Source organism: Cebus imitator, unplaced genomic scaffold (genome assembly GCF_001604975.1).
Source record: "Cebus imitator isolate Cc_AM_T3 unplaced genomic scaffold, Cebus_imitator-1.0 Scaffold12, whole genome shotgun sequence".
NCBI lineage: Eukaryota > Metazoa > Chordata > Mammalia > Primates > Cebidae > Cebus > Cebus imitator.
The window spans coordinates 10,220,358-10,232,860 of NW_016107327.1; the positions used below are offsets into that span (position 1 = coordinate 10,220,358).

General features: G+C 45.2%; 2 protein-coding genes across 3 annotated transcripts; one reads left to right on the plus strand and one right to left on the minus strand.

The window, feature by feature from the left end:
* Positions 1-1,210: 1,210 nt before the first annotated feature.
* Positions 1,211-3,321, minus strand: LOC108282862 (calponin-2-like). 2 transcript variants are annotated; one of them, XM_037728109.1, is made up of 2 exons: positions 2,896-3,321; positions 1,211-2,778 (listed from the first exon to the last, which is right to left on the minus strand). In XM_037728109.1, the coding sequence occupies exons 1-2, from the start codon at positions 3,283-3,285 to the stop codon at positions 2,356-2,358; spliced, it is 813 nt and encodes a 270-aa protein (XP_037584037.1). In that variant the 5' UTR covers positions 3,286-3,321; the 3' UTR covers positions 1,211-2,355. The 2 variants fall into 2 exon arrangements, with proteins under 2 accessions (XP_037584037.1, XP_037584032.1); XM_037728104.1 differs by having other exon boundaries at positions 1,215-3,321.
* A 690-nt stretch (positions 3,322-4,011) lies between these two features.
* On the plus strand, positions 4,012-4,460 carry LOC108282872 (60S ribosomal protein L31). The gene has a single exon (XM_017498901.2). The coding sequence runs from the start codon at positions 4,035-4,037 to the stop codon at positions 4,410-4,412; it is 378 nt and encodes a 125-aa protein (XP_017354390.1). The 5' UTR covers positions 4,012-4,034; the 3' UTR covers positions 4,413-4,460.
* The last annotated feature ends 8,043 nt before the right edge of the window (positions 4,461-12,503 follow it).

A 12,503-nucleotide genomic window follows, 5' to 3' on the forward strand; every position in this document is an offset into this window, starting at 1 on the left:
TTTTTAGTAGTAGTGTTAGCCAGGATGGTTTCGATCTCCTGACCTCGTGATCCTTGATCCGCCCGCCTCAGCCTCCTAAAGTGCTGGGATTACAGGCGTGAGCCACCTTGCCCAGCCTATTATGGTGATTTTAACATGATTGTCATGTTTTATTTTCCAGTTCTTCAACTTTTATCTTTAATTACCCAAAGGTCAGTCTGTATCAAGACATAATGGAGCCAGGAATGGTGGCTCACGCCTGTAATCCCAGCACTTTCAGAGGCCGAGGTGGGTGGATCACCTGAGGTCAGGAGTTCCAGACCATGCTGGCCAACATGATGAAATCTTGTCTCTACTAAAAATTAGCTGGGCATGGCGGCACACATCTATAGTCCTAGCTACTAGAGAGACTGAGGTGGGAGAATTGCTTGAACCTGGGAGGTGGAGGTTGCAGTGAGCAGAGATTGAGCCCCTTCACTTCAGCATGGGCAATAGAGTGAGACTCTGTCTCAATAAATAAATAAATAGCCGGGAGTGATGGCTCATGCCTGTAATTCCAACACTTTGGGATGCCGAGGCAGGTGGATCACTTGAGGTCAGGAGCTCGAGACCAGCCTGGCCAACATGGTGAAACCCACTTTCTACTAAAAATATAAAAATTAGCTGGGTATCGTGGCATGTGCCTATAGTCCCAGCTACTCAGGAGGATGAGGCAGGAGGATCACTTGAACCTGGCAAGTGGAGGTTGCAGTGAGTCGAGATCATGCCATTGCATTCCAACCTGGATGACAGAGTGAGACTCTGTCTCAAAAAAAGTAAAAAAAGAAAAGAAGAAGACATAATGGAGCACACAAAAGGAAGAAAAGACAAGATTTCTACCCTCAAAAAAAAGAAAATTGGCTGGAGACACACTGCACAAGACAGCAAGACTTAAGGATATATACTCAGGACCATTTGCGTATCGCAAGACAGCTTAGCACAGAGTAAACCACACAAAGGGAGGCCATCAGTGACTGTGACAGGGAGTGAAGGAGGGCACTGGAGAATACATTCTGGGGGGTGGGAAAAGCATGAGCCCAAGCTCTCATCCTGCAGACACCCGTGGCTTATTGTGGCCCTTGGGCAATTAAGTTGTCAGCTTCAGTTTGCTCAAACTGAAAACAAAAGGCAAGGACTAGATGGTCTATAATGTCTTTCAGCTACAAGAGTACAGGATTCTTTTTTTTTTTTTTTCTTACAAACAGAGGTTTTATTGCGTTTGGTCCACAGTTGGGTTTCACATTATCTCATGAAGCAGGGCTCCTGGGTGAGGGTTCCTGTGCAGTACTTGGTGGGTGTGTTGCCCGAGGTGATGGAGCACTATAGCTGTTCATGCCCAGAAGGGGAGGAGGAGGGCTGGGGCTCCTAAAACCTACTGAGGGGCCGGGCACAGTGGCTCACACCTGTAATCCTAGCACTTGGGGAGGCCAAAGCGGGTGGATCACCTGAGGCCAGGAGTTCAAGACCAGCCTGGCTACCATGGTGAAACCCTGTCTCTCTACCAAAAATACAAAATTAGCCAGCGTGGTGGAGCACCTGCAGTCCCAGCTACTTGGGAGGCTGAGGCAGGGGAATCCCTTGAGCTCGGGAGGTGGAGGTGCAGTGAGCGAAGATTGTCACAAGGCACTCTAGCCTGGGCAACAGCAACAACTAAAAAAAACCCACTGAGGCTACAGGGAGGGTGGGGTAGCATGGAGATGGGGTCAGGCTTGGCCCCAACAACTCAGAATTCCGCTTCCTTGTACAGGCCTCACTTTCCCCACCAGGCCCCGGGGCAGGTCTGAGGGTCGGAGGGAAATCCAGCCACTTGGGAGCCTGAGACATTTAACATCGTGGCCAGGCCCCCTTTCCAGGGGACTCATCGCCCAGCATCCTCTCCACTGTCCCCGCCCCATTCGTTGGGGGGAAAAAAAGTATTTTTCTTTTGTTAATACTTCCTGAAACTTTTGCAGGTACAGAAACCACAAACTGATCTGGTGACAAAATGAGAAGAGGACCAGGCAACCGGAAGTCTTCAGGGACCGGTTCCCTCCAAGCCCAGGCCTCTTCTCCCCAGCACAGCTCGGCCCACAGCCTGGACAGGCCAGCAGGAACCCTGACCCTACAGGTATCAGGATACGGCCTTGAACCCTCCCCCCACCAAGCCCGGTGGCTCAGTCCTACAAAGGACCAAGGCTAGGACGAGAAAGCCCTGCTGCCTGATCCCAGGAGCCACTCACAGACCCTCGGCTGATTGGCAGCACTGAACAGGTTAATAAAAACAGATGAAAACCCAGAAAAACCCAGAAACCCAGACGGGGAGATGGGGAGACGTGGGGAGAGAGCGTGCTGGGAGCCTCAGTAGCCCGCCTCTTCCTGGTAGTAAGGGGGATATTCAGGGGCCACCCCTGGGCCCCGGCAGTCGCCAGGATCGGAGGGAGCCCTGTCGGCCACTGTGCCTTGCGGGCAGTACTTGGGGTCGTATATCTGCCCGCCCAGGCCGAAGACCTGGCCGCTCTGGTTGGCGCCCTGCGTGTAGCCCATCTGCAGGGACATGGAGGAGTTATCACACTTGTCGGTTCCCAGTTTGGTGTCGTAGATATGCCGCCGTGTCCCGGGAGCTGTCATGCCCACCTGGCTGGCACACTTGTTGGTGCGCATCTGGAGGCTGATGGTGGAGTGGTCCATGGGGGGCAGGATGTGGTTCTTGGGGTCGTAGAGATGCCTCCTCGTGCCGTACGCAGTCATGCCCGACTGGCTGGCGCATTTGTTGGTGCCCATCTGCAGCCCGATGACACACTGGCCGGCGTTCATGGTGGCGTCGTCGAAGTTCCACTCCTGCTTCACCGAGTACTTGACACCGATGTCCACCCTGCTCTGCAGCCCCTTAGTCTTGGCCTTCCCCGCCAGGGCGAGAAGAAACATCTGCACCTGCGTCAGGTTCCCACTCTCAAACAGGTCGTTGGCCTCGAACAGGTCCACGGGGTTCATGCCGTAGCTGACCATGGCCTTAATGAAGTTGGAAAGGTTTTCTAGCTGGTGCCAGTTCTGCATGGAGCGATTGATCTTGGGGACTGAGCCTGGCTGTAGCTTGTTCATGAGTGTGCATAAGATAATCCCGTCCTTCAGGCCCTTCTGGAAGTCGGGGCCAATGGAGAGGCCGGTGAGTCCCTCGATCCAGCCTTGGAGCTCTGCCTCCTTCTGTGGGTCATACTTGCACAGGAGCCGGTTCTTGACCTGGGCCGACAGCCCGTACGAGGGGCCCTTGTTGAACTGCGTGGAGCTCATGGCTGGCGTGCGCGGCGGTGGGACGGGGCCGGACGTGACTGAATACAGGATTCTTAAGGACAAATGCCTAGAACTTGGGAAGGTGAGGATGTTACAGGTAACAGGAAGGATGAGCACAAATTCACAGAAGTAGGAAAACGCTAGTTGTTTGTGCATAGGCAACCCTTGTTGTGGGGTGGCAAAGACCTTAAACAAACCTGTTTATTCTAATTCCTTTTTTTTTTTTTTTTTTTTTTTTTTTTTAAAAATAGAGGCCGGCTGTAGTGGCTCATGCCTGTAATACCAGCACTTTGGGGGGCTGAGGCGGGCTGATCACAAGGTCAAGAGATCAAGACCATCCTGACCAACATGGTGAAACCCCATGTGGGAAATAGATATTGGAAATAGCTCTTCGGTGCCGCAAAGAAAAATTAGCACTGAGACAAAGGATCTTTCAGCAATGCAATTTTTACTTCCTGGACTGCAGGAAGGGTACTCCTGGTAGCCATAGTGCCATGAGAGTACAAAGAACAAAGGGAATCCACACAAAGTTATTCCTTACTCATTTGGGTTTGTCCTTACTGCTGTGTCTGATTTCTGTTGGCTGGAGCCAGACCTCACAATCTAAACTAGAACCTGGTTGGCTAACAGCTTAAAACTTTTCTAAACAGGTAAAAGCAATGGAGAGCTGGGACATGCCTGTGAGCACATCTAGAGAGATATCTTGGTTAAAGTACAAAGACCTAGCTTTCCACCTCGGACCCGGCAAAATGGCTCCTGCAAAGAAGGGTGGCGAGAAGAAAAAGGGCCGTTCTGCCATCAACGAGGTGGTGACCCGAGAATACACCATCAACATTCACAAGCGCATCCATGGAGTGGGCTTCAAGAAGCGTGCCCCTCGGGCACTCAAAGAGATTCGGAAATTTGCTATGAAGGAGATGGGAACTCCAGATGTGCGCATTGATACCAGGCTCAACAAAGCTGTCTGGGCCAAAGGAATAAGGAATGTCCCATACCGAATCCGTGTGCGGTTGTCCAGAAAACGTAATGAGGATGAAGATTCACCAAATAAGCTCTATACTTTGGTTACCTATGTGCCAGTTACCACTTTCAAAAATCTACAGACAGTCAACGTGGATGAGAACTAATCGCTGATTGTCAAATATATCAAATAAACTTTAAAAAATTGCCTAAAAAAAAAAAAATTCATTTTTTAGGACTTTCCACTCTTTAAGAACCTTTTGTTTCTAAAACGTTAATTCCTTTCTAATAGGTGAATGCCTTAATACCTTATGCAAGGGAAGAAGGCTGATGGGTAACAGGGCAAAAAGGGCGGAGGTTACTTGTTAAAAGGAAGATGGGTGCTTGAGAACAGAGGAAGGGTGCTGGTGAAATGGCTGAAAAGCAAAGAGAGGCTGCCCAGGCAGACGCTGGCTAGAGTATGGTGCAGAGCAAAGATGTCCCACATGTGCCCTGCCATTCTGGAATGTGAAAGCTATACATGAGCCTTACAGATAATGTAGCCCAATTTTACAAATGGAGAAACTGAGTCTCAAAGTAGTTGCTTCCCTTGGATCACACAACTCATGCATGGCAGGGACTAGAATGAGGGTCAGCCAGCGCTAGTCTCTATCTCAGGGCCACTTCAGTTCATTTATCATGCAGAATGATGTCTTGTCTTTAACACTGACGCAGATCTAGACTACGGCCAAATCCAATCCAGGTGTTATGTGAAAGCCTCCACTACATTTTAATTGAAAATGTTATTGAGATCGCTGTAGATTCATATGCAGTTGTATAAAAGAAATATAAAGTTACCGTGTACATATTGCCTAGTTTCCTCAAATGATAAATTTGCAATGGTAACATTTAGTATACTACCACAACCAGATGATTGACATTGATACAATCCACCAATCTTATTCAAATATCTCGTTTTACGTGTACTCATATATGCATGCTTTTATGTGTATGTATATATTTCATCACGTGTAAATTGTGCATTCACTTCAACAGTCAAGAAATGAATAGTTCTAATACCACAAGTGTCCTCTATGCTGTCCATTTGTAACCACACCACCTCCTTCCCACCCCACCCTACTTCTCTAACCTCTGTCAGCCACTAATCTCTATTTCTAAAATCTGATCATTTCAAAAATGTTATATAAGTGGAATAATATAGTACATAACCTTTTAGTATTGGCCTTTATTTCACATATCAAAGTTCCCTGGAGATTTTGCCAAGTTGTTGCATGTATCAATATTTCATTCCTTTTTATTTTTGAGTAGTATCTCATTATGTGGATTTACCATAGTTTGTGGAATCGTTCAAATGCTGAACCATTTATCTGGGTTATTTCCATTTTGGACTAATATTAATAAAATTGCTGTGAACACTTATATACAAGTTTGTGTGAACATAAATTTTCATTTTCCTGGGATAAAAGCCCAAAGGTGCAATTGCTAGGTTGTGTAGTAATCACACTTACAGTTTTATAAGAAACTGCCAAACTGTTTTCCAGTGTGACTGCACCATGTAACATTCCCATCAGCAATGGATGAATGATCCAGTCTTTCCACATTCTCAGCAACATTTGGTGTTGTCACTGTTTTTTATTTTAGACACCCTGATAGTTGTATAGTGATATTTCATTGTGGATTTAATCTGCATTTCCCTGATGACTAATAATGCTGAATATCTTTTCATATGGCTGTTTGCCACTGTATAACCTCTTTGGTGAATGTCTGTTCATGTCTTTTACCCATTTTCAAATTGGATTGTTTGTTTTTTACTGTTGAGTTTTAAGAGTTCTTCACATAGCCTAGATACCAGCCCTTTGTCTGGTATGTGGCTTGCAAATGTTTTCACCCATTCTGTACCTTGTCTTTTCATCTTTTTAACAGAATCTTTTACAGACCCAAAGTTTTTAATTTTGATAAGGTTCAACTTAACAATTTTTTCTTTTATGGATTGTGCTTTTGGTGCCAAGCCTAAGAACATATTGCTTGAATCCCTTGACACTTTCCATTCTAGGGATACCTCAACTAGATAACCATGATAGTCTCTCCACTACTGTCTACACCTGCCATTGAAAATGAATTCATCCTACCCCAAAGTGCCAGATTGCAGTTAATGTAGCACAGGTGCAATCACAGAAATGCTGTCCTCAAACCTTCAAGGGCCCCCACTGAATATTAACATAGAGACTCTCCTGCCTGGAATTGTAACCCATGCCCCCCACACTGCCACTTTTTCTGCTTCTGCCCAGCCAACTCCCTTCCCCCTTAACATGCCATATTCTAGGCAAACCAACTACTAGCTTCTCTCCAAGAAGCACTTATAATCACGGTAGTGGTAGGGATGTGAATTGGAAAGAATGGGACTTCTGAAGTGATACATAAAACTTCCCGCCTGCCACTGAAAGTTCTACCTAATTCATCAACATCCATTTAAAATGCCACCCTCTTCAGGGAACTGTTCTTGATTGACCCCAACTGGCATGTGTTGTTATCTCCCTCACTCCACTAACCCAACAGCACATTGCATCTGTCTTACAGCACTTGGTTTATTCTCCCATTTGTACGCCAGTCTTATACATTTTGCAAGATGTCAGTCTGCCCAAGGGCAGGAATTGTGTCCTCCTCATCTTGGATTTCCCTGTAGGACCTGGTACACAGAAAGGACCCAGGATTGTTTAGTTGACTGGAACCACATCAGCATGACTCCAGTTCAGATGCACATGGCCTATTTACCATATAAAGCAGAATAAAAAAAGCAAACTGTGCTCATCTTTTTAGCCTCCAGGCCAACTTTAAGATTTTTTTCTAACCATTCTCTTTTCTTCTACATCCTTCCCCCTACACATAGACAAAGCAGAAAGAAGAAACAGAAATAAATGCTGAAGCTGACTCCACACTGAAATTTTAAATGCCTCTATGAGCAATATTGTCAAATCAGAAGTAACTTTTCATTCTGTCTTGAGTGAAATAGTGTGCCATGCCTCTAACAACTTCCCTAGGAACCTACTACTCCCTCACATTTACTTAGAACTCCCATCTTGGCAATTCTTCAGCATCCCTGAAATTCAATGCAGAGAAGTGACTAGGTGTCAGAGAGTCCATTGTTTTGCTAGCACTTCCAGGAAAGGGAGTAATAGATTTTTTCTTTTTTACAATCCCAACTCTTCTTATCAAATACACATATTCTGTTTTGAGCACATAGATCATAATTTTTAAATGCTCATTGAATTAAACAAGCAAATCAACACAGTCACTGATGCCTTGTTAGCTTTCTAGACTACATTAGAAACAGAATAAAAGAGCATTACAGATAACAAAATATCAATCAAAAACTTAGTATTTTTAGTTGACTTTTTTTTAACACTGGTGAATGGTTTGGATATATTGGTTTATTAAAAATGTTTTCTGCATTATAGTAAAGCATCTAGAAAAAGTGTACCTCATTTCCCCATAGGAACGTAAAATTCTTTCTATTTTACCTAAAATGCTACCTCTCTCAAATTTAAATGTGGCTTCATTGTGAATGTCTCTTTAAGGTAACCAAGTATTGTACAGTCTACATCTTGTCTGAGTAGAGATTTTTCAGCTCTTCTTGTGGTTCTAAAAACATTAACTATCCTCTCGTAGTCCCCTACTCAAGGAGAATTGCTCTGATGTAGATTCACCAGCTATACTAACGAAAAAAGTGGGAGCTGCCAATGAAAAGACATAAAATAACTTCACTGTCAATAGCCGTCTTAGAAATTCATTTTGGTTTTTGCCCTGCAGTGTCTATGGTGAAAGTGGACATCTATCTGCAAGCCTTGATTTGGGGATTGACTCTTACAGGCATGTGCAACATTTATGAGCATCTGACTTAGGAAAGACACTGTCAATTGGCACTAAGGTGCAAAAATAAATAAACTGTAGCCATAGCCTTGAGAGAGTGCACAGTGCAAGAAGAAGAGATGTATTCAAAATGCTATGGTACCTCAGAAAAACAAGCAATGAATTTTGCCTGGAAGGTTCCTCGCAGGAGACATTACATTGAATCTGAGCCTTGGAAGAAATGTAAGAGCTTGCCAAGTAGAAAGGAAATATGGGGAAGATGGGAAAAGGTCATTACAGGGAGGGGAAACAGTCTATATAAAAGGCTAGTGAATAAATGTGTCACGAATGAGCATGACAGGTCCAGGAATAAGTGGTTCCCCATGGTTTGCAGATATGGCATAATGAGTCTTACAACATTAGTCTGCATAGGGAGATTGGAGCAGGGATTTTAAAGGTTTTGATTTACCAGAGTTAATATTTCCATTTTTATTGACAACAATTGCTCGTAGTAACATGAAGAAATATAGAGGAACTGAGCATCCAGCTGCCTGTGTTGAGTATTTTCATATCATTTACCTCACTTGTGCCTCACAGCTATGTTATGAGGTGGAGTTTCTTATGCCCATTCAACAAATAAAACCTGGGGTCCTAGGTTAAGTCTCTGCTTCAGCTCACTCCAGTCTTTGTTGCTTCAAAGTCTATTCTCATTGCTCTGTGTTATGTATCTCCTCCCTTGATAAGTTTTTAAAAAGGGCAGGGTGGAGGAAGACAAAGAAAGGGACTTCAGATTTCTCTGTATATGAGTTCTAGGGTCCTGTTTTGAATGTGGTGTTTTGTTTATAAGTAGGTATAAACATCCCCTTATCTACTTAATCTTAGCTACTCTTTCTTTTTTTTTTTTTTTTAAGATGGGGTTTCACCATGATGGCCAGGCTAGTTTTGAACTCCTGACCTTGGGTGATCCACCCACCTCAGCCTCCCAAAGTGCTAGGATTACAGGNAAAAGTACAAAGACCTAGAATGTTCTACGTGCCTGTAAGCACAGCATGTCTAACAGCTACATAGGATAGGGCTTAACAAAGTTATTAGCACACTTGTTCTTTTTTTTTAATTTTTTTATTTTATTATTTTTTTTTTAGAGACGGGGTTTCATTATATTGGTCAGGCTGATCTGGAACTCCTGACCTTGTGATCCGCCCCCTTCAGCCTCCCAAAGAGCTGGGATTACAGGCGTGAGCCACCGTGCCCGCCTAGCACACTTATTCTTTAACAAGAAAGAAAACTTTAAAAAGGAACTTTTCTACTTCCCACACCCCATCTGTACTAAAAATATAAAAATTAGCCCGACATCGTGGCGTGTGCCTGTAGTCCCAACTACTGGAGAGGCTGAGTAGGAGAATCACTTGAACCCGGGAGGCAGAGGTTGCAGTGAGCTGAGATTGTGCCACTGCACTCCAGCCTGGCGACAGCGTGAGACTCAGTCTCAAAAAAAAAAAAAAAAAAGAGGGCGAGAGAGAGACGCTGTATCACCATGTTTCTCAAGCTGGTATGGAATTCCCGAGGTCAGGTGATCCACCAGCTTCAGCCTCTCAATACTAAGTGAGCCACCACGCCCAGCCCTGTTTAACTATTCTAAAAACTCTGAGGGCAATAAACTCGGAAATGGATAAAACAGTGCTAAGCCAGGTAAGGGACATTAAGCAGGGTCACAGTGGAGAAAGGGATACTGTGTTTCCTGCAGGCAGAGTTGGACTTCATGCTCCCTGCCTCACTTCGAATTGTCTTCGTGGAACTACATTGCAACCCCTTCCCCAAACCCACACCCCAAATACAGTAATAAGAGGGTGTGGTGACAGATGCCCTCTCATTAGAGCAGCATCAACTAGCCCCTTTTGTGGGTCAAGGAGCCAGATGCTGGTGCTGAAAACATGGTGGCCATTCCAGTCAGTCTGATCAGGCCTGGCATGGAGAGTAAATGTCTCTCCAAGAAGGGCACAGTAATAGCCATGCAGGAATGTCCAAATGCTGGTGATGACTGCCAGATTTCATTCTCTGGAAACTTCCCCATGGCATGCAGGATCTCTCTGGCCATCCTCTTCCCAGCACCACCAGCCATGGCAACATAGCCATGTAGCTGCTCCAACGTATAGGAGTCTCAGTGCCCGTGAAGCCAGTCCTGCCCACTGGCTGGCATAGAACACTTTCCATATTCAGTCATTATCCCCGAGGAGGAAGTAGCTTGTGTAGCACCCCCTGAATTACTGCTTCTCACCAGTTCTTCTCTTCCAATGCACCAGCTGCAGAACTTCTTGGGAGCCCAGAACTTTTGCATAGATTTCACAATGTTTCTTTAACCTTTCTTCTTTGGCAAGAACTGCCAGTTTTTTGGCTTTTTTGGCCAGGATAAATCCCATTATAGCAGCATAGTTACCATCAGGTGTGGCATCATCCAATGTGTAGGCAATTGGAGCTCCCTCTCCATCAATAATCATGGTTCCACAGTAATTCTCTTTCCTCCAAAAGGGATTTGTATAATCAACTATACACTTGGCTGGGTGCTGTGGCTCATGCCTATAATCCCAACACTTTGGGAGGCTGAGGTGGGTGGATCATCTGAGATCAGAAGTTCAAGACAAGCCTGACCAACATGGTGAAACCCCTGTCTCTACTAAAAATACAAAATTAGCCAGGCGTGCTGGGGCGTGCCTGTAATCCCAGCCTACGGGGGAGGCTGAGTCAGGAAAATGGCTTGAACCCAGGAGGATGAGGTTGCAGTGAGCTGAGATGACACCATTGCAGTCCAGCCTGGGCGACAAGAGTGAAACTCTGGCTCAAATAAATAAAAAATAAACTATACACTTGATGACTGAACCCAAAGGCACACAGGTGATCAACCAGCCTCTCATCATTGGCAGAGGGAGACTGAAGTGAATCCTCATGCCCAGGGTAAGAACAATAGTACTAATCACATATTTAGCTTATGTTTACTGGTTTATTGTGAAGGATATTACAAAGGACACAGAAGAGATGCATAAGGGATGTAGAGCTTTCATGCCCTTCCCAGTGCACCACCATCCAGGAAACTCCGCTTGTTCAGCTACCAGGAAGCTCTGATTGTCATGTTGTAAAATGTGGCAATACTCTAGGCCAGGTGCCCACACCTGTAATCCCAACACTTTGGGAGGCCGAAGTGTGTGGATCACTTGAGGCCAGGAGTTCGAGATTAGCCTGGCCACAGTGGCGAAACCCCGTCTCTACAAAACATAGAAAAATTAGCTGGGTGTGGTGGTGTGTGCTTGTAGTCACAGCTACTTGGGGGGCTTAGGTGGGAGGATAGCTTGACCCCAGGAGGCAGAGGTTGCAGTGAGGCAAGATCGCACCACTGCACTCCATTCTAAATGATGGAGCCAGATCATGTCTCAAAATAAAAAAATAAAGTGAAATGAAATGCAGCAATATTCTTGGAGAAAATAGTTGCCATTCAAATCCAGAAGGTAAAGAGTTTAGTCCCTTCAAGCAATGAGTTGGTACAACATAAATACTGCATTTCCTACTATATGACAACAAAGGGTAATAATCAAATGTCGAATAATAATAAGTGTTGGTCTGGTGCTGTGCTGGGTCAGACTGAAGCCAGCACAGCACTGGGCCTCACCCAAGGCCTGCTGTAACCACTACCTGGCCACTGCCTATGCTTGCTCAAGGCCACAGTACAATAAACAGGTGGTAAAGTCACCCAATTTTATGCTTTTCCCTTTAGGGTGGCACGTCTCTCTATATTCCAGGTGCTTCCAGAGATGCTTTCCAGAAGCTATACCTTGAGTCAGGACACCTTTGAATTCTACCAGTTGCTCTATTCTATGATGACTGAACTGACACTGAAGCCACAAAGCAAAATTCTCCTCACTCTTCTCTCCCTTTTCTCTAGGCAGAGGAGTCTTTCCCTGTATACACCACTACCACAGGCCCATGGGAGTCCTGCCAGTATTCACTTATGGATCAAGAGCTGTTCAGTCAGCTTGTGGTGAATGCTGCCAGGCCTGGGCCTCACCCTTCAAAGAATTGGGCTTCCTTCTGCCTCAGCATATGTCCCAAAATGCCGTTCAACAACCAAAGCCCAGAATCAGGAATCTTGAGAGGTTACTTGGTATTCTTCACTGTGGCTGACTTGCTACCTAAGCTGCAAGACAAGGTTTCTTTTATTCTTTCCTTTCTCTTTTTCAAACTTTGAATATGCTGGATTACATCAGAAGCCCGTATCGTGTATCTGAGTCCTCAAGGTCCATAGTGTGTTCTACCTGATTACTGCTGCTAGTTATTCAGGGTCCAGGAGCTCTGTAGTCAACAGGTGATAATACCGCCAGGACTGGGTCTTTTTCTTCAAGACAGTGGGTTCATTTCTGGCGTAG

Excerpts from the sequence above, each read along its gene's own strand:
- LOC108282862 (XM_037728104.1), bottom strand. The coding sequence starts at position 3,285 with ATGAGCTCCACGCAGTTCAACAAGGGCCCCTCGTACGGGCTGTCGGCC.
- LOC108282872 (XM_017498901.2), top strand. The coding sequence starts at position 4,035 with ATGGCTCCTGCAAAGAAGGGTGGCGAGAAGAAAAAGGGCCGTTCTGCC.